At 44.0% G+C, this 26,146-nt stretch overlaps 1 protein-coding gene across 3 annotated transcripts in view; it reads right to left on the reverse strand.

Moving 5' to 3' along the window:
- Positions 1-3,206: 3,206 nt before the first annotated feature.
- LOC116425560 (serine protease inhibitor dipetalogastin) overlaps positions 3,207-26,146 on the reverse strand; it is a 55,390-nt gene continuing 32,450 nt past the window's right edge. For all 3 annotated transcript variants that reach the window (XM_031973473.2, XM_031973474.2, XM_076371164.1), the window contains exons 6-13: positions 10,822-10,938; positions 9,519-9,828; positions 8,204-8,347; positions 7,929-8,099; positions 6,852-7,016; positions 6,533-6,655; positions 5,051-5,227; positions 3,207-4,485 (exon numbers count right to left, since the gene is read on the reverse strand). In XM_031973473.2, coding sequence (XP_031829333.1) covers positions 4,254-4,485; positions 5,051-5,227; positions 6,533-6,655; positions 6,852-7,016; positions 7,929-8,099; positions 8,204-8,347; positions 9,519-9,828; positions 10,822-10,938 — 1,439 coding nt within the window. In that variant the 3' untranslated portion in view covers positions 3,207-4,253. The remainder of the gene's footprint in view (positions 4,486-5,050; positions 5,228-6,532; positions 6,656-6,851; positions 7,017-7,928; positions 8,100-8,203; positions 8,348-9,518; positions 9,829-10,821; positions 10,939-26,146) is intronic.

Consider the following 26,146-nt stretch of genomic DNA (forward strand, 5'->3'; position numbering starts at 1 on the left):
TAATTGTCGCTGGATTTGCTGACCTTTACTGTACCGCATTGTTCTTGGAAAAATTCTTATTCGTTTAGATGTAAATTAGAGGTTTAACCCTTGCACTCGAGAGGTGACTCTCGCTTATCACTTGATTTCATACAGTGAAACTATACAATTTAATATTTAACGTTATATTTCCTATAATGCATCATTTTGAGGAATGTTTAAATAAAGTAGCTTTGTTCCTCGATGCACGCTTGATTTCTCGTCGACTTAGCTTCACAAAATATCGATTTTATCTCATCAGAAAATGTTAAAATATTTCTAGTGAAAAACTTAAAAAAAAAGGGTTAACCCGATTGATGTATCAAAATTGTAAAATTTCATATTTAACATTAGGTCTCGAGTAATCTATCGATACGTGAAACGTGGAAATAAAATACCATTGTTCCCCTTATTTTGTGAATAGATTCCTCGTTAAGTTGAAAAGAACGTCATCTGTATCTCATAAAAATAAATTGAATATTTCGAGTGACAAATTTTTGGAGTGCAAAGGGTTAAAAGTAGACAATTAGGATATTTGCATAACTCATAAATGGACCCAAACATTTACCAAATAATGCTTATAAAATTCAATGAGTCAAATTGACTCATTCCGTAAATCTAGCGTTAAAACTTTGTTGGCGTTGGAACAAAAATATTGTAAATATATTAAATTTACGATGTAACGTTTTCGAACGGACCCTTGCGAAGGCCGGGTCTATCTGGACCCATGCCTGTATACATGCAATCGATATACAATCAATATAATTCATTAATATATAATGTTCATAATATTATACACAATAGAAGATAAAATAAAGAACAGAAAAATATTGAGTGCATAGTGCTGTCCATATTGGACATATAATTATTAACGGTCTGAACATGTTACGCAATCGACAGTAAGACAGTTCGAGGTTTAATTACGACAGAATCCTATTGACATTGTTATAGTAATAACACTAGTCCGAAGGCACAAATTAATTCAATTCGCGCCTCGACAATTTTCCCTTGACATTTTGGCGGTTACGCAACGTGTGACGTCACCTGAGTCGCATGGTGAATTTCAAAAAGTTGATAAGAAACTTCAATCGATCATCGAACGATTGACCTGATAAGATAATTCATCAGCGAGCGAATAGATCCTCGATTCCAAATGACAATTAATCGTCACGTGAAACGGATGAAAACAGTCATTCGAACATCACGATCGAATCGGCCCGGCAAGATGGAAGTCCGGTTCCCATCCGCGAACTATTCGCATCGAATTATTCCCCCCGGCCCCCGCCGCGGGAGGAAATATTTGCACCGTCAGATCACGCGTTTCCACCTGACTCGCCTCCGCGACGTAGACGAATGCGCCGTCAGTGAAAGTCCGGCCCGAAAGCATAACCCGAGACGCTTCGGAAAACCGTCGCGTGCAATGGCCGAAAAAATCCGCGCACCGGCGGCATCGATTGACAATGGCCCAAATAAAACTCGGTTACGAGTTGTCTTCGCCGAGGCACACCATAACAAAGCCGAACCCCCGTACGGCGGATCGATGCGAACGTTCGCCCAATGGCAGGGTACCCGAACCGTCATTCTCGACGGCTAATTAGAGTGACCGGTGTGCACGCTCGTTCCCCGAGAGGCAGCCGATACTTTCGTGGCCGTCGGACACGGGGTCGAGACCTGCGTAGAGAGTATCCCGAAGCCCTTCCTCTCGCGTAACGATTATCTAAGGCGTCGAGCGTGTGTCATCCTCCGGCGTTTTATGTAACGCGGACTAGTGTAATCGCGATCCTCTTTTGGCCCGGCGTGACCAACGCACACAGGGAGGCCTCAAAGATGGCCTCTGCCGCTGTCCGGTCGCTTATCAAATTCTCGACAGAAGCACCGTCGGTCTAATAAAATAGGTCGACCATTGTTCCGCCGCGTCGCTATTGACCCGGCCGTCTTAGCTCTAGGGGAACCGAGGATTCTGTTACTCACGATTAAGACGATGGCCTAGGTATCCCAGCGGTCCGCTTCGTGGCCGCTAGCGTGTCAACGGCGAGACCCACCACCTGATCCGAAACTCTCGTGATCGTGGCACGCGTTTTCCACTGACCGGGAACGACCGTTACACTCGCTCCCGTTCGGACGGGGGGCGGACCGGCGGGCGACACGCGGGACTGGTTTCCGTCGAGCAGCGTGCCGGGACAACGATCGCGTAAACAACACGCGAAACGCTCGGATCATCCGCGGATTCGATCGGTGGCGATCAGTTGTCGTAAACACTGGCCGCCATGCTCTCTCAGCACCTGTCAATATCGGCGCACGTCGTCGCCATCTTGCGGCCGGAGATGCAATGGCGACGAGTGGCGTCGACTACCGGCACTTCCGCTAACCTGCTGCCTCGGTTCGACGGGTTATCCTCCGACGAGAAGGGGTAATTAAGCCTCGTCTGATAAAGACGAGAGGCGACGAGGTTCGAGAGCGGAACTGTAGGGGATTCTGATGGGAATTTGAATTTTTGTTGTTTGTCAGTTTTTATGTGACTGTGTCGCTGAAGGGTTCTCTGAATATGGCGGTAAGTTATGTTGTGATTAGTGTATTTTAGTAAATTGTTGGGAGAAGTGTGTTGAGAGAAATTTTGAGTATCCTGAGAGGTGACATGCATTTAACACGTTGAATGGTTTTATAGAGTAAAATACAGAAGATTGGGAAAATGTGATATTAACCCTTTGCACTCGGAGGTTTTTCCACTAGAAGTATTTTAATATTTTCTGATAAATAATATTATCAGATTATTATCTATTATTATATATTATAATATAATGATATTTTTTTAAATTTATTTTTGTATTCCTCAAATTGATGCGTTGTACAAGGTGTGATATTAAATATCAAATTTTGCGCAAAGGGTTAAATTTGTTTGAAGCATTATTATTATTGCTATAGCTGAATGACAGCCATTAGGTAGCATTATAATATAGAAATGTTTTCGAATAATCGTTCAATCGAATGAACAGTAATTCGATTTTATTCAGGGTCACCGGTGACCCACATGGCATTCAACGTGTTAAACTCACAGAACTTACTTGACAGTAAGTTTCGACGGTTGTTCATGAGAAAAGATATTGTTACTGATCATCGTTAATTCTTTCATATTCGTTTCCCTAGAGAATCGTTTCACTTTCGCTTGAAAATTTGAACCACAGACAACGTTTACCTTAAAATATATGTATATTATAGTTTATTATTGACATTCGAAGCACGTGTGTTAGTGTCGATACAAAGAACAAAAAAAAGGGATTGTCGCATGTCCGATAAATAAATTAAGAATACGATGATAAGGATTAAAAATTGTAACATGAACACACATCACGCAGTCAGAGGGTCGATACAGCAGCTGGATAGGGGGAATAGTCCCTTGCGATTAGAATAAGGGGATCACGGGGACAGTCGTGTTACTGCAGCGGTAGCGATAAAAGTGGTGAGAAATGATGCAAAGACGATGGGATAATTAATAATAATAATAATACTAGAATAAATAAGAATGATCGTACCGTGGCGAAGGGTATCGAGGGGAGCTGTGCGCGCGACCGGTCTGCCGGGATTCCCGGCTCGGATCTATCCGATCGAACGCCGGAATCCCGTGAATAAATTACAGAATGACGGCGCGGTGCTCGTGAACAATCGCGAAATACAGTCTTGGCCCGATAATCGGTGATCGAAGGGAAGATTCTCGCGGTTGTTCGCCGATTAATCCTCCGTTGTTCACGATTACCGATGAAAAAGAAAGAAACGAATGCCAATAGGAGACGCTGAAACTCAGCTCCTTCGCGAGAGGAATCAATGATCGCAGGATTAATCGACGATCAGGACACGATCGATCACGAGGACGTCAGAAATCCGTTTCGCGTTCGAGCAGGAGCATCCATGCTCCGTGAGTCGTTCGACAAAAATGTTGTTTCTCGATTAGGCAAGAGATATTCACTAAACAATCGAGTGAACTACGTTCAACGAATTCCGTTTCGACGCGACCAGGATAATGGGGGAATTCCGTTCGTTACGCGATTCGTGTTTGGTCGTCGCGGGGATTGTCTTGCGCGAAGATCGATCGACTCGAAGGAACTTGATTCCGATCGCTTTTCTTTCTTTCTTTCTTTCTTTCGCTTTTTTTCTGTCGTTTTTCCTTATCTTTGAACAGTCCGTTCGAGGAGTGTCTTAAAGTCGGCGATGTTCGGAAGAGTGGTTTTCTTTTCTACAGCTTAGTACAGGTAGTTCTTGGGCTCCTCTGTCGGCTGACCGCACACTCCGTGGTACTTCTTCGTGACTAAGCTCCGACTGCGACAGTTCTCGATCTCGAGGAAGCACTCGTTGCTGTACGTCATACCGTCTGTGCCGCAAACGGGGTCGTAATACGGCGGACAGATCTTCTGGCAGCCGCGGAACAGGAATCCCTGCACGCATCTCTTCATTGGCACCACGTACACGTGTTTCCTGCGGGGAATTCGTTTGTTACGGGTGAACTTTTTGTCCTAAACATTTCAGCTTCTAGCGTATACATTATAATACAACATAATATCCGACACTATTCAGATTCTAAACACGACTCTACTCTTATTTCACGTTTTATTCTACGAAACACCTCAACTTCTTATTCCATGGTCCTCCAGAAATTCTTTCAGTCTATTATCTGAACCTATCAAATACATTTTTGATCAGGCTTCAACCTCTAACAACCTACTCCGATTCTGTCATTCCTTGAACGCTCCACTCTATCAGAAGCATTCCGTTACCAGAAACATTCCACGGGACAAAGAAAACCGACTCGGGCCCCGAACACATCAACTTCTTACTCCGCCGTTCGAGCATTCCATTACTCCGCGCCACGCGATCCGAAGAGGGCGCGGTTCTTGGCCAGCCGGGACTCAAACTCTAAATTGCCGCTGCACGTCGGCCGTATCATTCGAATCAACGACCGATCTCCCGTCTCCCAACGGGAGCGGCCCGTTCTTTACGCGCGGGAGCACGCGATCGCGTCGAGTGCCCGTACGTTGCTTACCCGCAATTGTCCCTCTTCATCTCGCACTCGTTGCGATAGAACTTGTTGTCGGAACCGCAAACAAACTGGCGCTCCCCGCTGCAGACCTGGTTGCAGAGCGCCGTGGTACGACAATGTTGCGCCGGAACTTGAACCACCCTCTGACCGCACGTTTCGCGCTGCAGATGGCAAAGGGACCTAAGCAACAGCACAACCGATAAGTCCATAAGGGCGCAATTTCGCGGGAACGAGGGGGGAGAAGGGAGGACGTCGAGTGCCGGCGGAGCTCTAGGGTACCCCGGAGAGTTGATTCCGCCGATTGTCGTCGCAGAATGCGCGGCAATCAACTGGACAAGCGTATGGAGGCTCTCGAGCGAAAGTGATGGAGGTCTTGCGACGCGCATGGAAATTGAGTCTTGAGTCGCGGACGTTATTCGCGAACTCGAGGATCGCATTATGCGATGATGGATTATTGGACGGACGTTTCTCGGTAAAACGGGGGATTCTATTTTGGGAAAGGGGAAGTTTGGGGAATCGATGGAGAATTAGGAGTTTCTTGGTGGAATGGAGAGATTGGAAATTATGGGCAAAGCATAGGTGTATGCAATGAGATTAACACTAGAACTATAAAAATTGTAACAATAGATTATTTTCAGTTTCTTCAGGCATCATTATAGTACTCAAATGAAACTGTTTATTTTCAAAACCATTTCGAATATTCAATGCTTTTAAGGTATTAACCCTCTGCACTCGAGAATTTTTTCTCAACAAATATTCATTATTTTCTGATAAGATATCAGAATATTGAATCTGAAATTTTATAATTTTGCTGGGTCGACTCAATAATGGAAATTATCTTGAAAATAAATAGTTTGATTTGAATACTATAATGAGTGTCTAAAGAAACTGACAATAATCTATTATTACAACTTTTATACGGATTACATATTAATACTGTATATACTGTACCATTCGATGGAATGAATATTTAACCCTTTGCGGACGAATGTCGACGTTTTGCCATCAAACTTTCATATTTTGAATACCGAGTTGAATGATTTACTAACTCAAATAGCAAGAGATCAGTGCATAGTTTCCTTTCTCTATTATTTAACCCTTTGCGGGCGAACGTCGACATTTTGGCGAACACTAAGTCGCAAACAAACGATTTAATTACTAAAACAGCAGATCATCACCTAATTTCCCTTTTCCAATTATCTAAGCAACCGATGTATCATTTAGCTCCAACAGCTGACGGTTTTTTATATTTCAAAGAAGCTTCCGCAAAGGGTTAAGCATCCGCATAATTTGAATCTGCTGAAGGTTTCGCGTTCTTCGAAGAATCTTCGCAAAGGGTAAAGAACTATAGACATTTCGGTAAGAGGTGAGCGATTAGGAGAAAGGGATGATTTTTTCATAACCGATGCGACAGTTCGCGACTCTCGCGCCCTTAAAAACTGCCGGCGCCGGACGTCCTGGAATCCGAATAACGCTCTTAATCACCGGTAAACGTTCCCGTCGCTTCCACAAACTGGTTCCTCGGCCACCTCGCTGCAGTCTTCGGGGCACTGTTCGGTTTCCTTCAAGGTCGTGCACTCCCCGACGTGAGCCAGCTGAATGCCCTTTCTGGAAAGGTAAACCGTGACGACACGGGTTAACGCGTGATCGATGCGTCGTTTAACGACGCCCCGTAGCCAATATTTGTGACGGGGTAATTGGTTCGCGTGTAACAGCGATCGTTACGAGCTACTTTCGTCGATCTCCCCGGCGAGAGAGAGAAAGAGCGGAGGAGGAAGACCGGCGCAGCGGTCGTGTTACTTACAGGCAAACGGCGACGTTCAAATGACACTGATTCGGATACGTGTTCGCGTCGCTGCCGCAAACTGGGTCCATCTCGTTACCGCATCGCTGCTGCTGCTTCATGCACTTGTTCAGACGCGGCTGACACTTATCGAAGTCCACCACGCTCACCTTTCGCCTTGCTTGCCTGGGGAGCCGATGTAAACGTGATTAATGGTTCAGCGTTTCGAGAGTGTAATGAACTTTCTCGTCGGACCGAACTGCGGACGCGTTTATGATCAGGATATTGCGGTGTGGAATTTAGTGTGATTCGGTGGGTGATTTAATGGAAAATTCGCTGGAAGGTTTCGTGGAAAGTTCGATAGAGGACTCGGTAGATGATTCGGTGGAAAGTGTAATGGAAAATTGGACGAGAAATTCAGTGGGAGATCTAAGAGAAGATTGAACCGAAAATTCAATAGATCTAGTAGAAAATTGAACCGAAAATTCAATAGATCTAGTAGAAAATTGAACCGAAAATTCAATAGGAGATCTAATAGAAAATTGAACCGAAAATTCAATAGGAGATCTAATAGAAAACTTAACAGAAGACTAAACAAAAATTCAATAAAAGATCTAACAGAGAACTAAGCGAAAATGTCAACAGAAAACTCAACACAAGACCTCTAACACTAGAACTACCGAGGATTGAATACGATTGATATGTAATCTATAAAAATTGTAACAATAGATTATGTTCGGTTTCTTCAGGCATGCATTACAGTATTCAAGCTATTTATTTTCAAGATCATTTCGAATATTCAATGCTGTTAAGATATCAATCATTGCGAAACAAGACAATCGAAACCAGTCATTCCGACTGGTACGGTAGTTCCAGTGTTAAAAAATACAACGAAAAATCCAGCGAAAGTCGCGACATTAATCTTTCCGAGCTAGCCGACGCAAGGCCCGTTGATCAGTCCCCTAATGAAACCGTTCGCAAAGGAAACAGTACCCGTTTAGGTCGCATTATCGTAAATTACTGGGCAAGATTGCATGCACGCGCAGCATCCGCAGTCCGGCGACAATATTAAAAGAACGAACGTCCCCGGTGACTGACCCGCAATTAAGCATCTGCATCTCGCACTCGTTCCTGTAGATGCTGCCGTCGGAGCCGCAGGTCGGCGTTTCCAGCTCGTTCTTGCAGTCCAATGGGCACGCGTTCGATTGTCCGCCGGACGTCCGCTCCCGCGACACGCAGAACGACATCGGCACCTCGAACACGTGCTTGCTAAACGATCGAACGGGATTAGACGACGCGGCGAATTGCGCGTGCGGCCTGACGGCGGAACGAATCGAATTTACAACTAGGATCTACGAATCGAATCGACTTACCCGCAGTTCTTCGCTCGCATTTTGCAGGTGTTCGAATAGAGGATGCCGTCGCTGCCGCAGGCCGGCTTGGCACCGCGCCAACAGGATTCACGACAGTGTCTCGTCGTTTGACAGTGCTTTTTATTGGTACGCACTACGCCTTGCCTACGATACAAGATAAACTGTCATGTAATTTTAATACCGAGCACGGGAACATTGGATGACTCGTCGTTAACCCTTTGTGCTCGATAGACGCTTGCGAGGAAAGGGTAGATAAACTCATTTTTAGATATGTCCTATACCATACATAAAGTTTCATTAAAAAACAGATGTTTATGTCTGTTATATTAAATCATTATATATATAAGTTTGCATGGTACTGTTATAAGATGATAAATAATATTAGAATAAAGTAAGTGCTACGATAGCTTGTAGTAGGCTTCTAATCGTCTTATCACAATCAATTGAATTGAATTTGAGATTTTGAAAGGTTGAATGTTGGAAAGTTTCAGAGTTTGAAGATCTGAAAGTTTCAAGATTTCCAAGTTTTCAGACTTTTAAACTTTCAAACTTTCAAACTTCTAAGCTTACAAACATTCAGACCTTCAATCTGTCAAGCTTTCAAACTTCCAAACCTTCAAACCTTCAAGCTTTCAAACTTACAAGCCTTCAAATTTCTAAGCTTTGAAACTTTCAAAATTTCAAGCATCGAAGCTTACAAACCTTCAGACCTTCAATCTGTCAAGCTTTCAAATTTACAAACCTTCAAAGTTTTAAGCTTCCAAACTTTCAAACTTTCAAACTTCTAAGCTTACAAACCTTCAGACCTTCAATCTGCCAAGCTTCCAAACTTCCAAACCTTCAAACCTTCAAACCTTGAAACTTTCAAACTTTCAAGCTTTCAACTTACAAACCTTCAAATTCTTAAGCTCTCAAACTTCCAAACTTTCAAACTTTCAAACTTTCAAACTTCTAAGCTTACAAACCTTCAGACCTTCATCTGTCTAGCTTTCAAACTTCTAAGCTTACAAACCTTCAGACCTTCAATCTGTCTAGCTTTCAAACTTCCAGGCTTACAAACCATCAAACCCTCAAACCTTCAAACCTTCAAACCTTCAAACTTTCAAACTTCATTAACCATTACCAAAAAAGCTTCAAGGGTTTCCATTTCCAGACATACCACAACATGCACACCACAAAATTACAAAGTTCACTACAACTCATTCCATTACCATCTAAAATCCCTTTCCAATCTCCATCATCCATTCCTCAAAAATCCTCTCTCTAATCAACCTCCCCTTGACAAATGTCTCAACACATTCAACGATCCACATACCCACAGGTGAGCAGCTTCATCTGGCACGTGGACTTATAAACGTTCCCATCGCTCCCGCAGATCGGTCCGTCGAGCGGCGCGAAGTCGCAGGACACGGGACAGTTCTCCCGATGCGCGGATATGTTGTTGCACGGTCCGAGGTGGGACAGTTCGATGCCAACGCGGCAGATCTCGACCCTGAGCATGCACTTGTTCAGGTAAGTGCGACCGTCCGTGCCGCAAACTGGGTCCTGATCGCCGGGACAACGGTGCTCGCACTTGCTACCGGACGACCTCAGGCAAGCCGTCTTCTCCGTGGCCACGGTCACGCCTGTGCAATTTGTTCACTGCCGATAATTACCCGGCGAACGCCGATTCGCTTCAGGTTTCAACGGTGGCGAACGCGAACCGGTATCAAGGGATCATCTTTTAACGGCTAAACCCCGTTGCTCTGAACACTAGCACTACCAAGCAGTTAAACCGCCCCCTTTATTTCCATTTTTTATGGAATCCATAAGAGCGGGTTTGTTAGAATTTCAATCGACTTGTGTTTTACTTTATGTGCTGTGCAATTGAATACTCTAATCGTTTCGAGAAACATTGGTGTGTTTTAAATGAAAGAAATCTTCGCCATTTTGATCCATTTAATTGTAATTTTTATCTAGGATTCTAAGTTTTTTCTAATGGAAACACTATGTAGGTTTAACGATTAACGTTATTCGTTACAGGTGAATTGAGATAAAAGTAGAGCCTACCCGTAATTATCCAGGATTTTCTAATGTCTGATACTTATAGCGTACGAGTATACTTCTTTATAGTTCGATAGAGGTCTATAATTTACAAGAAATGTGCACCATGGGATAATTGCGGCTAATTTATAAATGGTTGAAAACACCTGGACGTTAAGCGGAAATAGGACGTCCCAGGCTTACGTACATAGTCCTGTATCTTACATCGGTGATTCCATTAAATGGCGGCTCTAAAGTAAAAGTGTGTATATTGTCATTATCAATGTTTCGCGATTAAGTTGAGCGCGCGGTTTATTATATACGGTGGACAGAAGGTTTCCGCGTGTTCCCGTAGATTGTTAATAGTAAAATAAATCCGACGAGCACGGACGCCATGAAAATTGTACGGCGAAGGGGTTAAAAGCTCGTTCGAGCCGCGCGGGAACGAAAGTTAGGTGTACCCGTGCGCGCCGCGGACGTTGTAAAGGAACGTTGCGCGCCTCGTATAATCGCCGTTGGAGAAGAGAGATTCCAAGGGACGCGGACGAGAAACCGATCATAATTATTAACGGCCGAACGCGGCGCGGCGACCTCACCTTTTCCGCACATCTTCTTCCGCATTTCGCACTGCGACGCGTAGATCACACCGTCGCTGCCGCACACCGGCTCGCCGCCTGGAGGGCATATGCGGGGACAGGCGCCGGTCACGAAATCTGTGGACGTAAATTAGAATAATTTAACGTTGATTGCGGTTTATGTTGGTGGAAGGGATAATGGTTTATGCGGATGGTATATATGCGTCGTAACCTGTTGTGCAGATGTTTTTAGGGTAATTAAATGCGTGGGAATGCTGTCGGGAAGTGTTGGGAATTTGAGATTTTGAAAGGTTGAATGGTGGAGAGTTTGGGGGTTTGCAGATTTGAAAGTTTCAGGATTTTAAACTTGCGAAGTTTCAAATTTAGAAGATTTTAGGTTTGTAAACCTTCGGACATTCAGAGTGTCGAGCTTTCAAACTTTCAAATCTTCAAATTTTTAAGCTATCAAACTTTCAAGCTTTCAAGTTTCTAAGCCTTCAAATTTTTAAGCTATCAAACTTTCAAATTTTCAAACTTTCAAACTTCCAAACTTCCAAACCTTCAAACTTTCAAGCTTCCAAGTTTCCAAGCTTTCAAACTTTCAAACCTTCAAATCTTTAAGCTATCAAACTTTCAAGCTTTTAAACTTCTAAACCTTCAAACTTTTAAGCTATCAAACTTTCAAATTTTCAAACTTTCAAACTTCTAAACTTCCAAACTTCCAAACCTTCAAACTTTTAAGCATCCAAGTTTTCAAACTTCCAAACCTTCAAACTTCCAAACCTTCAAACTTTCAAGCTTCCAAGCTTTGAAACTTTCAAGCCTTCAAATCTTTAAGCTATCAAACTTTCAAATTTTCAAACTTTCAAACTTCTAAGCTTACAAACCTTCAGACCTTTAATCTGTAAAGTTTTCAAACTTCCGAACCTTCAAACTTTCAAACTGCCAAACCTTCAACCTTCAATATTTCAAGGTTTCAAGGTTTCAAGGTTTCAAGGTTTCAAGCTGTCAAGCTTTCAAACTTCCAAATCCTCAAGCTTCAATATTTCCTCGCCCCGATCCGCAGCACACGCAATTACACGAACAATAACACTAATTACAACCCGTGACGTCCTTTAATCAGCCAATTCATGCGCATAATCAATCACGGCATCATTAACGATCTATCAACAAAATAATGCGGTAGCGTATCGAATTCCCTATTAAACCTCTCATCGTGTAGGCTGAAAATCCGAAGAATAACCGTGCTGGACTAACAAGAAAAGCGTTAACAAGGAACAGGGGCGCGTTCAACGCCGCGGATCGAATGGTGCATGGCGAGCCCGAACATCGTCTCGGGGCTCGGTGCATTCCATCGTGATCGGGACGATACATTAAAGATTTGACATAATAACATTGCTTGTCGTTCAATCTCGCGGAACGAAACACGCCAGCGCTGCTCCCGTGTAACGAAGAAGAGCCCGTAAATCGTAAAACGGAATAACGTTTACTGTTACTTTGGTTTATTGCGAGCCATCAAGGCGCGCTCGCACTCTTCCGTATGAAAAGAGTACCCCTCGGGTTAGCGTAATCGTATACTTTTAATGACAGGGTGCAATCCAGATGTGCGAACGTACAGCCGACGCACGAAGGTGCGGAAGAGACGCGAAACGGTCCCGGGAAGAGAACGAGGGACGGAGATACCGGAGAATATCATGCGAGACAGCTTCCTTAGCTGCGTGGACGGTTGACGCGTGAAGATTCACAACGGATGTTTAGCACCCTCATTTGTCAATCACTTAAATTTCATTTAATTCAATTACAGGCTCCTTTATGTTCCTTTAATTCGCAGTTTGTAACTAGTGGTTTTATAGTTTCTGCGAGTTTATGGTGCATACCTCTGTTTCTCCGCACGAACTGCGAGAAAAGTGATACCGATAACTATTGGGAAAATAGATTTCCAACGTAGTTTGAATCCGATGTTATCAGTAATTAGCTTCTGAGTTCTCCTTAACTTCTGGAGAACTATTTACTTTTGTCACTAATCGTGTAATATTTTACTATCGACGATTTGTAAGAAACACAAAATTTTAAACTTTCAAATTTTTAAGCTTTCAAGCTTATAAACCTTCAGACATTCAAACTGTCAAGCTTTCATTCCAAACCTTCAAACTTTCAAGCTTTCAAACTTACAAACCTTCAGATTTTTAAGCTTCCAGACTTTTAAACCTTCAAATTTCTAAGCTTCCAAACTTTCAAACTTTCAAACTTCTAAGTTTACAAACCTTCAGACCTTCAAACTGTCAAGATTGCAAACTTACAGACCTTCAAATTCTTAAGCTTTCAAACTTAACAAAACCGACTCGACGTTAACAATGCTAAACCGATCTTCCGAACGTACCAAAGCATCGAAACTCCTAATGCAACTCAAATCAAACTTCCACCATCCTCTCACACTTTCTAAATACTAACAATTCACTCTTCAAACCTTCCCAAACCTTCCCAAATCTTTCAAAATCATCAAAACTACTGCCGATCCTAAACGAATGAAAATTCCCGGACGATCCTTCCGGCGCGATTGAAACATCCTGCGCCGAAAATATTCCACGAACCGCGGCTCCCATCCGAGCAAAGGTGAACGGCGTAAAACGTTAACGGGCCGCTTAAGATTCTGTCGAAACTCGAATTGCTTCCTGTTGACCCTGCTCGCGGGATATCTACGGGCGCGCGTTGCCCGCTCGCCGGTCTCGGTCCAGCGATCGCCGGGTCAACAGCACACGGGATTTACTGCGGTCGTTGCTGCGCGCCGGCTCGCATAATATGTAACAAATTAGAAAATCGAGGGGGATACAGTTAAAAGATAACCGAACGAGGCGCGGTCGCCGATACATCCGCGGCGCGGGCAGTCGCATGCTCGCGCGACTAATCGAGGGACGCACGGAACATCCTCGCGATTATAATTCAGCAGCCCTCCCCGGGCACCCCTCTCCCCCCCAAAGAACGCAGATAAGATCTCCGCGTCCCGCGAGGATCCCGCGAGCCGCCTCTTCCTCCTTTTTGTTGATTTATCGGCGATACCGTGGACGGCCCTCTCGATCCTCGCTTCCGTAACTTGCGCCGAAGATCGGGAATCTGTCCGTGAATTATTCCTCGCGACGGTGGCGATCGTTAGTTTCAATTGGATTCGGATTTATAGGGTCCACGAGCTGTGTAGAATGATAATTTGCCGAAGATCCAAGTGCCGGATGAGTTAACTTGCAAGTGAAAAACGATTTCAGTTGTTTCGAAGGGCTAAAGGTGGACGTTCAGTGAGAAGTCATTCTAAGGCTGATTTGAATTTTATTTTACGTGTTCATCAAGCATTGTCTGACTAATTAGTTAGTTTTGGATTTGTGAGAGTTGTGTAGAACGATAATTTGCCGAAGATCTAAGTGCTGGATGAGTTAACTTGGAAATGAAAACCGATTTGAGTTGATTTGACTGAAGATGGACGTTCAGTGAGAAGTCATTCTACAAGATGATTTGAATTTTATCTTTCGAGTTCCTCAAGCATTGTCTGACTAATTAGAAAACATTGAATATATCCAATAGAAGACTTCCGAGTGCAAAGGGTTAATGAACGATCGGCCGAATTATCCGCGATCAAGTGCCGAACACTCGGATCCTCCCTTACCCCATGGCTGAGCAACGAATTTTTCCCTATACCGTAACCACCGGGTCTACAGTCCTCGGGATACAATTTGCCTGGATCCTGCATCGATCTGAACGCTCCGATAATTCGCGGCTAACGCGAATCCGAGAATCCTCTGCGGGATTCGCGCAGATGCCGGACGATACGCATTGTAATGGGACGTTCTTCCTGCGCCGGTCAAAGGCGCCGCGCCGCGACCATCGCCGTTATTACGGCTCGCTTTTTTTCCACGTTCCGTCGTAATAATCGGGAGAGAAGTCGGGAAACGATCTTTTCCTGCATCTTCGCGGGGAGCCGGTCTCGGGCTTAATATAAACGAAGAGGAGGGAGAGAAACGAGGAAGAAGAAGGGAGGAACGAACGGGTTAACCCGGCCGTTCGTGATCACGACGATCACGATTTATCGATCACTCGCGATCGGCCGGCTCTTCTCGGTCGCCGTTACCGGTGCGTGCGCCGGCGCACGATATCTAAATTGAATTTCCGTCGAGCGCCGCCGCCGGTCAAGGGAACCCTGCGCATCTCGAGGATCTTTAAACGAAGCTCCGGGCTGGACGATGGCGGTAGCCGGTGTCGGCCATTGTTCGGGGGAATTTCGATTTAGCAACGATGAGGAAGAAATTGATTCGATTCTTTGTTATTCTTCATTGTTCGTACTGGGAACTGTTGGATGACCAACCTAATGACGCATAGATAAGCGTACTAGAACCGCTGCGTCCAAAATATCTTGCCTTGTTTTTCACACGTCCAAAATCCTAGATAAAATACACAAGTGTCTCATCCAGGACTAGTCATCTACAACGAGTCATCAGGTACCAAGGGCCACCGACATCCCCTACTTAGCGAAAAGCTTAGTATATAAGAATTGGTATCTCTAGGATAGCAGATTGTTATTCTTTCAACCCTGTTGCGTAGCGGTGTGTCCGAAATTTTCCGTTTCCGCGTCGTTCGATGTGTTATATCCGGAGTATACGTTGAAACGCCAAAATATAATTATTATCAACGAATCGGACTTCACGTCATTCACCCGGATCCCAACAGAACCTTCGTTAACACGTTCCGTAGCGGACCATTTTTTTAATTAAAATTAAATGCAGTATACATGATATTAAAATATCTATCTTTGTATCATCTTCAAATGAAATTTCCACTAGGATGGACAATTCTGTAGCATTCCACATTGTCGACAGTAAAATGGTACATGAGCTTAGAAAAAGTAAATAGTACGCCAAGGGGTTAATTTTATAAAGAATAATGAAGATGGACGGGATTACCGTTGATGAAGAATTCATCGAGGGTTTCGACGTTTGGACGGTCGGAGTTACGAATGGCATAAAAGCAATGAGCCGCGGTGAGATTCAGCAAAACCGAGCGCAAGTTAATTGTAAACCTCGATTAATTATATTCTATTCCAATTATCCTGCGTTTCCCGACGGGCTCTCCTTATTAAATGGAATAGAAGATGTCGAATAAAATTCATTTATTGCTAATTAGAACAGGACCTCGACTCGTCCGAACGAGTACAGCCAGTCGGATCAAAGAAATTCACGCGAACTAGAGCCCCGGCTTCTTCACCGCAGACGGACGTCACTTGGCCGCAAGCGGACGCGTGATTAGCGCGGTGATGGCCGACAGAAGGAGGTGTCCGTCACTCCCACGGCCGCGATTAAGTGAATCAATTATGCCAATAACGGAGAACGTCTGGCCGCAACACAAGAAGAAGATAATCGACCGGCACCCATCCTGCAGGGTGGCGATTGGCGAACAATGCAGATCGAATTATACACACACAGATACAGTCGTACGTGCATGTACACGCGTACGTGTACGGGTAAACGTATACCCGTAGAAGAAACATTCACGGGTCGGGAGGAACGGAGATGCGACCGGTCAAGCGCGCGCGTGCATGCATGCGATGCACAATGGATGCACACGCCGTGGCAGTGGACGGAAGGAGGAAAACGCGGGGAGGAGACGGAGAGGAAGAGGAAGAGGAAGGAAAGGGTAAGAGGAAGAGTAAAGAAATAGTAAGAGAAAGAGGAAAGAAAGAGTAAGAGAAGGTAAACGAAAAAAGAGGAAAGAAGGAGTAAGAGAAAGATAAACGACGAAAGAGGAAAGAATTAGTAAGAGAAAGATAAACCAAGAAAGAGTAAGAGAAAGATAAACCAAGAAAGAGGAAAGAAAGAGTAAGAGAAAGATAAACCAAGAAAAAGGAAAGAAAGAGTAAGAGAAAGATAAACCAAGAAAGAGGAAAGAATTAGTAAGAGAAAGATAAACGAAGAAAGAGGTAAAAGATTAAGAAAAAGATAAACGAAGAAAGACGAAAGTAACGGTAGATAAACGAGAACAGAAAGACTAATGGAAAGGGAAGAGGAATCAGGGGAAAAGGAGAAATTTAATAAGATGAACTAAGAAGGCAAGAGGAAACAGACGAAAAGAGAAGAAGAGCGAAGTGGAAGAGACGAGGGAAAAAGGGGAAACAAGAGACGCAAGATTCAGAAAAGAGAGAGATAAGAGACAAAAGACGCGAGCGAAAGAAAGTAAAAAGAGAAAGAGGCGAGCAGAATGGAGGAAAGAGCGAGCGGCAAGAGGGAAGGAGGAAGACGCGACCGCAGAAGCGCAGGAGGAAGGAAGACGGTGCCCGCGGCGCGCGACAACGGCGAGCGAGAGGGGCGGAGAGAGAAATATGCGGGTCGGTGAACCACGGCAAGGATGCACGGCGACCGGGTGGATGCTGCTGCTCGGATTTTTGTCCACGAAACCGAAGAGAGGAGGCCGCCGCCGCCGCCGCCGCCGCCGCCTGTTAGATCGATAACAGCGAAATAAGGATCTGTTTAACGAACCGGAACGATTCGATAGGAATAACCTCTCGGATTAATAAAAGGAACAATCGTCCGCGTATAGAGACGACCGAGGCTCTCCTTTCTTTTCCATCGCCGATCTCTCGCTCCTCTGTCCTCCTACGGAGTCCAGGTTCTTTTGCGCAAAAAGGCGCCGGTGTGTTATTAACGACGGCCCGGGATGAAAGAGGAGATTAGGCGCGTCGGGATAGAGCACCGCGCACGAGAACGTGGAAACGTAATTAAAGCTCGCCGGGATTTCAGCGCGAACGAGGAGCCCGGTGTCAATTAGGGGGACACCGGTTGAACGAGCTGAACGCGGAAAGTAGTTGAAACGCGGATGCTTTCTGAATAATTGCAGTTTTAGTTTAGTGATCGGATCGTTGCTTGTAACAGGTGTTTTGAGATCGATTCTGAGATGTTCGAGGAGTTTTTGAAGGTGTTCGGAAGGTGGAGGTGATTAGTTTGAGTTCGGGAACAATTTGGAGGTATTGAGTGCATGTGAGATTTTTCAATTCAATCTAAGAAAATGTCGTCTGTATCTCCTTAGAAAATATTGAATATTTCCGGTGAAAAACTTCTGGAGTGCAAAGGGTTAAGATTCTGTATCGTGTTAGTAAAAAAAATTATTAACTCTTTGCACTCGGAAGGTGACTGTCAGTCGCCATTACATTCGATACATGAAATTACAAAGTGTTATATATAATACTAAGTTTCGTATAACGCATCAATGTGTGAAACATTTATATAAAACAGCTTTGTTTCGTTAGTTCCAAAGAGCGTCGTCTGTGTTCTATCGAAAAGCGTTGAACCAGTGGAAAATTTTCGAGTGCAAAGGGTTAAAAAACGCGTTCGAAAGTCTCCTTCGCATCCGCCGATCCTCAAAGGCGTTCCTCGAACGTCAAACATGTTCGTATCATCTCGAAAGTGAAACCAGGTAACGCATGCCAATTTACCTCGAGGATACACAAGCCATTAACGCTGATAACACCTCGAGCGATTCCGTTCACCGCCCATCGAGAAACCGACATCGCCGAGTAAACTTCCAGGGTTGTTATAAGCCGCGATCCAATGATCCATTCGGGGTGGCTGACAAATTACACCGCTCTCGGCTCGCGATCGGTTATCTAATCCCGTGACGCGCGTGTTCGTTCCTTCAACTATCGATCCGCCGATCGCGAATTCCATTCCGTTCATAAGATAATCGGCGACCGGATCGATCGAAGAACAACAATGACGGAAAAACGAGGAAAACGATGCGTAGCCAACACAGGAAACCGGATCAGCGATCTCCCGTGGAAAAATCACGCGGAAAGTAAACGTTCCAGCGGATACGATTTCATCGAGAATCGATCGAGTTCCACTTCCTTCGCGAAAGATATCGAGAAGTATACCAAAAGCGACTTATAGAGTAGACTGTTCAAAATGAAGAAATGAAGGTTTCATTAGAAATTTCTAGTTACCGATCTGAAAGGCGTATTTTGCATTGTCTCGTAATTTATCAGCAACTACAACTAATTTTTATAATATTCCTAGCGAAAATGAATGCTACGACATTTCTTCGATCATTTATTTTCCTTAGTAGAAAGTTTCGAAAATCGAATAATTTTAGGATAGTTTCGTTTTAGGATAATTTTAGGAAAGTGTTGAATATTTCCAGTGAAAAACTTTCGAGTGCAAAGGGTTAACAATGGAACAATCGACAAGTCGAATTCGCTTCCTTAAATTTTTTCACAGAAACTCGAAGAGCGTCTATTGAAAACGCGATTGATCTGTAATTCAGTTTACGTACCGCCGACGCATCTTCGCTCGCTCCTCGGAAAAACATCCGCTGCTTTTTCGATCGTTAACGAAAGAAGTAGGAAAGACGAACAGTCGCCGAGGGGGAGAACGTTAAAAGCGAATTTATCGTGAAGCGTTGAAATAAAGTTCCGTTAAAAAGACAGTTCAATTAAAAGACGCGAAGTCTGATTAAAGGAAAGTTTAACCGGGATGTACCTGCGCGCGCGCGTGTGTGCGTGCCGTGCAGTATTTGCATACTATAATTTTATTGCAGCCCCACCACCGCGGATTCTCACGAGCCGCCGCTGGTGTAGGTATACGTGTAATCCATTAATGCCGGCGAGCGATTCAAGCGCGCGGGATCGCGTGCAGCGTCGAGCACCGCCGAGATCTTGGGCGTATGTGCACCGAAAGCGAGCCACGGCAGCTGCGTGTGAATCATTCGTGATCGATACCGTGGAAATCATCGTCCGGGTCGTTCCCTCGTGTTCCGCGAGGATGATGGCCGCAAATACTGGGGAATTTTCTATTTACATGAAGCAGATTTTCATAACGACGCGATTCGCGGAACTATGAACAGAGGAGCTTTTGATTTCTCGGCTGGAGAGAATTGAACCGCTCGGCCAATGCGGTTGAGTCTGGAACTACCGTACCAGTCGAAATGACTGGTTTCGATTTTTTTAGCAATTATTGATATCTCCGGAGCATTGAATATTCGAAATGATCTTGAAAATAGTTTCATTTCAGTTCTATAACGAACGCCTGAAGAAACCGAAAATAATCTATTGTTAGAATTTTTATAGGAATTGCATATTAATCGCATCAAATGCTCGGTAGTTCTAGCGTTAAGTCTAGAAGGGAAAATTGAAAAAATTATTATACAAGCTATAATAATTTCATAATTATTTTTTTTCATAACGACGCGATTCGCGGAACTGCGAATACAGGAGCTTTTGTTCAGCAATTATTCATATCTTCGAACTATTAAAAATAGTTCCATTTCAGTACTATAACCTGAAGAAACTGAAAATAATCTATTATTAGAATTTTTATAGAAACTGCATATTAATCGTATTAAATGCTTGGTAGTTCTAGCACTAAGTCTAGAAGGGAAAATTTAGAAAATACAAGCTATTCAGAATCTACACAAATTTATAAAACTCAACATCTTGAAATCTACAAATAACAAACACTTAGAATCAAAGTTCCTATTATCAGGTTGAACATCCCGGAAGCTCAAAAAGTTCCTACAATCCAACAGAATATACCAAACCATTAAATTCGATAAATAATTTCACATCACGTTCGTATAGACGTTAGATATAATATTTATTCAACATCATATACACTCGATATTTTATAACGAACACTTCGTTCGACGAATGAATCCATCGAATTGAATCCAAGATAAAAAGCAAAAGTATACAACGGCAATCAGCCACGGTAATTATTCAACGCCACCGATCGCCTGCGGCACGAAAATTTCCGAAACCAATTACCACCGAATGTCTCCGAATTCAATTGCCGCGTCCGATGAGAATAAACATCGTTTTCCTCTCGATTCCCCGCGGAGCGTCCCTCGTATATCCGCGCGGCGTTCGTGCAGCCTCCGATGCACCCGACCGCTGCCACCGGCCCCTTTATCATCGCGAAACGATCTCGTCTTCCTCATAGCATTGTCCCGTAACACGTCCGCGATGCGATGCGCCGCGTTCGTTCGCCCAACGGCGAGCGTTTAACGTTTTTCTATCGCGGAGCATGCGATTACCGGCAATTAAACCCGATCCGCTCTCGCTCCTTTTCCGCTTCTGGCTTTCCGCGGCCGTGCGTAATAAAATCCACCGCCGATAGGCAACGAACCGTGACGGAAAACGACGCGGGGAGGGGGGGGGGGGGGGACGGGCCGGGGGGATTTTCTAATGATTTTTGAGACGAGGGAGAACGGCCGTTACTTTTTACGCGGGGACGCGGCCGGCTAATTGCGGCGCCGCCGCGCGTTCATTCCACCGCCGCGCCCGGAAAACAGACTATTTCCGGCGCGGAGTAAATTTTCCGACGTCTGTCAAGCCGCGGAAGATATTGCGGAGCCCTGAAAGAGGATGCCTCGCGCAGGATACTTCCGTATCGCGGCGAGATCTCGTTTCCTGCGCCCATTGTCCCGATCGCGTCGTAAAGATGAGATTCTTGGGTTATACGCGTGTTTCTCGCGTGAAACTGTGATGCGCGGTTTGATTTTGTTTTGGTCGGTCGGAGACGATCGCGAGGAATGCGGTTTTGATGAATGTTGCCTTTAAAAGAGGAGAGTTGCCGTGGATTTTCTGTTTTCGAAGAGAAACCGTGGAATTTTGTGATTTTACGCGTTGATTTCCGGCGTCGGGGAAAAGGTTCGAACTGGATTTATCTGACACGAATGGCGATCGATTCTTTTGAATTTGAGTTGAGTGTTGTCTGTTCTGTTATTAATTGTTAGATTTCGAGATGCGTGTTGATAGTGAAATGAAAGAATAGTGGAAAACGTACGGAGAGAGTGGGATTCTTTGGTTTCCATGTTCCTCGGTTCTGTTTAACTCGATTTCGTTCTACGGTAAATCATTAATTAGTAAGACAATCTTATCGATCGCGATAGAAATCACGAGACAAGAGATTACAGAAGAATTTGAGGCGCTATCGGGACGAAGCAGATAACGCGGTACACACGTTTCGCATTAAAATCGAGGTCTCGTCTCGATCGCGGGCATCCGCGATATCGAAACGGTATAATCGACCAATTATCAAAGGTATTCAGCCTTCGGTAATCGAAACAGGTTCCTTTCGTTCCTCGTGCGTCTCGATGACACCGCGATTCGACGCTTGGAACGATCGCGACGCTGCAGTTCACCTTTCGAAACGATTTTCGCCGAAACAATGCTCGTAAATGCTGATCACGCGGCGCCGGTTTCAACCGATCTGCCGCGTAACTGTATAACTCGAGCTCGATATGTCGTTCGAGTGAAGGAAACCGATTTTTTCAGTCTGTTGTCGATGGAAAATTAGGGGAATACAAAAAGAGATCATTGGGATTGATCACTGAAATTGATGAATATGTTACTTGTATTTTATGGAAATTGTATGAAAGTTTATTAAATATTTGAGTTAATATTCGAAACTAATGAACTCTGTTATAAATTATGGTAATCAATAAATAGTTTTGTGAGAAATACTCGATTGATCCAATTGTTGGAACTGTTATTCGATCACGGTAATCACGAAATAATTTTGTGGGAAATATTTAGGTTTCGATTAACGCTTGAACTGTAGGATAAGAAAAATACATTTATAAGAAAATATCTAAGCTTCCTAGATGATATTTCACCTGTTACTCATTACGGATTCCTCCTAATGAACAAGGAAGGATAATGATCGGAAGCGATTCCTCCCACGAAACGAACCACGATTACAATTCAATTCACATTCTCGCCGGGATTATGGTTTAATTAAACATAGCGACGTTCGGGCGAATGAAAAAACGACCAGCGTTTCTGCACGGTGAAATGCGAACACGACGGACGCGTGTCTACACATGCGCGTCATCCCCAGTTAACACGTTAAGAACGCAGAACGCCGGGGAATAAAGATCCCAATAAAATTTAACTGAACCCGTGTACGCACCACCGGCCAAGGGTGTCTTTATTAACGAAGGGGAAAGTACGACTCTATAAATTCCGTTCTATCGCCGTGTAAAGTAACATTATCCTGTTTCATTAATCATAAAATTCCTCGAGGAAATCCCTCAGTTACAAGAATTTCAATTCCCCGTAACCCCTGTGTTACTAACGGTATTCGCTTGTGTCTGCTCGAACTTCACTATTGCCGAGTATACGTTCGCATAAATGTTTACATTCCCCAGACACAATAAAGATAATGCATAAATGCATACATGTTTACATTCCCCAGACACAATAAAGATAATACTTCAACAAAGGAATACGAAGCACCAACGTAATAATCAAGAACTCTTTTCGTTCCCAAAAATCACTCTCTTCTTTCAGCAATAATTCCATTTCAACATTGTTACCCAATTTCCTCTTCACTATCCTCGTTAACCCCTTGGCCTATGACTTCTTTCTCAACTCTGATACGGTTACTTTGTCATTAATAATTTACTGGAAAAAGAGAGAAATTCTAAGCATATGTTATGCCTATATTTCCTTTTAACCCCTTGGCCTATGATTTCTTTCTCAACTCTGATACGGCTACTTCGACATTAATAATTTATTAGAAAAAGAAAGAAATTCTAAGCATACGTTATGCCTATATCTCCTTTTAAGTATAATAATTGATTAAAGAGGAATAATGTTTACTTTGAACTCGAATGAACTGAGTAATACATATATTTGTTGAATCACGTTGAAAATCTCCACGAGTCTCGTTGTAGGCCAAGAGGTTAACACAGTAATGAAGGTCGCTGACGCTTCTAAACTCTACAATATCTAACACAATATAAAAAAAAACCTATAACCCGACAACATAATACAAGCATCGTATCAAATAATCAGTAACCCAAGCGACTCCGCCACAAAAGAACAAACGACTCAACGTCTTCGTGACACTTAACTTCGAAATCATTAAAGATCAATTATACCGCCCTGCCCGACGCGAGCGTCACGCACACGGCGAGTGTTCGTCGCGTCCGTTTCACCTTGGCAACAGAAAGAAACGGCAGCGCAAATCGAAAATAAATCGGCCGTGGATGAACGAACGTCGGATCTGGATCACGGAAGCCGTGGCTCCGCCGCGCGGGCCCCGATCGCAAAAAGAGACCGGCCGAGGGGAAAAACCGAGCCGCGGAACGTTATCGGACGGAGGAGAGGCGTCGACGGTCGCGTGGCGATCGCCGGCAAAAAGCCCCCGGGTATGTGTGTCGCCATTGATCGCGAACGGGCACGACAAACGAGTCGCGTTCCATAAATCGTCGGGTTCGGGTTTAAAGCGGCGCACGGGTAAGTGGAGTACTGGGGCGAAAAACTACCTCCCAGATCGCTTGATCTCCGGCGAGCGTGCCGCTCGCTGCTCGCCTCTCGATCCGTTAGATCGGAGAAACCCTCGATCGCGCGCGAGGAACGTGCGCCCGGGCATAAATCCGCGATTCCTCTCGTTTCATCCTTCCGACTCTCTTTCCTCGCGGATTCTTCGCGGCTGTCTTCTGGTTTTCTTGTCGGCGGATGTTTTATTCGTTAGAAGATTCTGCCTGCGAGTTCTCTTCCGTTTTCGATTCTTCGGCTTTAATTAGTTTTTATTTTAGTAGCCCTACAATATATTGGTAGCGACGCGCCAGTATAGTGGCTTTCGCGGATGTCATCTTTCTGAACGACGCGCCACTATAGTGGCTCCGTCGTTACCAATATATTGTAGGGCTACTAAAATTAAAACTAAGTCCGTAGTCAGGTTAAATGTATTTATTACGCGATGTGGCTCTAACGAGGAACGGCGACTAACTTTTCCTCAACGCTTTTCTAAGAAGGAAACCTCTTCAGACGAGGGCGTACGTGACCCAGGTCCCGGTGGTCCCCTTGGTCATGAATTAGTCAATGGGCCTGGTCTATCTCTCAGGCCCCCAAGTATTGACACGCAAAAGGGCGAACCGTCTACAATATCATAGATCGTACCCAATTGTATTACTAATTATTAAAGTAAATTGTTCAAGTTAAATTATGTGTGTCATATCTTTCAGAAAAATGTATTAACCCTTTGAACTCTGTAAACTCCAATACTGCACCAGTTATAATATTAAATATTTTAATGAGACTTAAAGAAACTACGCTAAAATTATTCGATTTTCCACGCATCCGAATTTTGTACTAAGAAGGAAAGATCGAAGAAATGTTATAGCGTTTCCAATTTTCACTAGGAATATACAAATTAATTGCAGTTGCCGATAGATTACAAAACAACCTGGAGTGCTGAGGGTTAACACTCGGAAAAATTCTTAAAATTAACAATTATAAAATATAAAATTATCGCCAACAGATAAGAATCTATAGCACAAAATCCGAAAGAATAGAAACCAGTAATTGAATATTCCACTAACAAAACAGTTTCCACTAATTCTCTTCAAAATTTCGTTTCTGGAAAGCGGGGTTGCTGAGGAGAAATAGATTGCATATTCAAATTCAGTATGAGGAATAACAGTAAGATTATTCTAAGTGTTATTATTACTTCTTTTGTATGTGTGGATTCTTTGTCTCGAATAAATCTGTCTCTTCTGTTTCTCTTCCCGTTTCAATGGATCCTTTGAACATATTCATCATATTTTACTTTCTTTCCTTTTCGTCTTCGTAAAGTCCTCCCAAGAGAGATCTCACTGTGTCCTTTTTTTCACTTCATCAATCTTTCTTAGGAGGAATTATATCTTTTTACTCCGTCGATTCTTCTTCTCGAATAATTTTTCTTACTTCGTTCATTCTCTCGGGCGATTTTTCTCTCTTGCGTATCAATCATTCCTTCTTTCCCACTCCTTTCCCCCAAATAATTCATCTTTCTCTTTTTCCTCTTTGCCGATTCCTCGGCTCGAGTGATTCATCTTCGTTTTCGTTTTTTCCGTCGAAAAATTCCGAGGCGTGCGCACAGTTTACAGCGACGGCGACGGGGACCCGTGGATCGAGGTGCGTGATTCGATTCCAGCGCGAAATTTCCAATCGTCGCGTGCGATTCTTCTTTCGTGACTCGCGTGCCCGCTCGCCGACGTACGGTTTGTCTCTCGATCAGCCACAAATCACTCTGTTACGCTTCTTCGTTGCAAAACGTATCGAGGTGGAGAGCCTAAGCCGCTGTTGCGTTTGTTACATCTTTCCCGGATGTTCCAGGTGTTTTATACCAGATGCTGCTCTCTCCTCGGAAACCGCAGTACACGACATATCAAACGCTTCTCAAATTGTACTCAATTACCCTCGCTTCTTGCCCGTCGCCTTTTTCCATAGACGACGCTCGGGAGATACCAGGTTTACACTTTCTGCTTCTATCTCCGTAATTATCGTGCATTCTTCGCGCGAATTCGCCGTTTTTGCGTAATTCGCAAC

Source organism: Nomia melanderi, chromosome 9, assembly GCF_051020985.1.
Source record: "Nomia melanderi isolate GNS246 chromosome 9, iyNomMela1, whole genome shotgun sequence".
In the NCBI taxonomy this organism is placed as follows: domain Eukaryota; kingdom Metazoa; phylum Arthropoda; class Insecta; order Hymenoptera; family Halictidae; genus Nomia; species Nomia melanderi.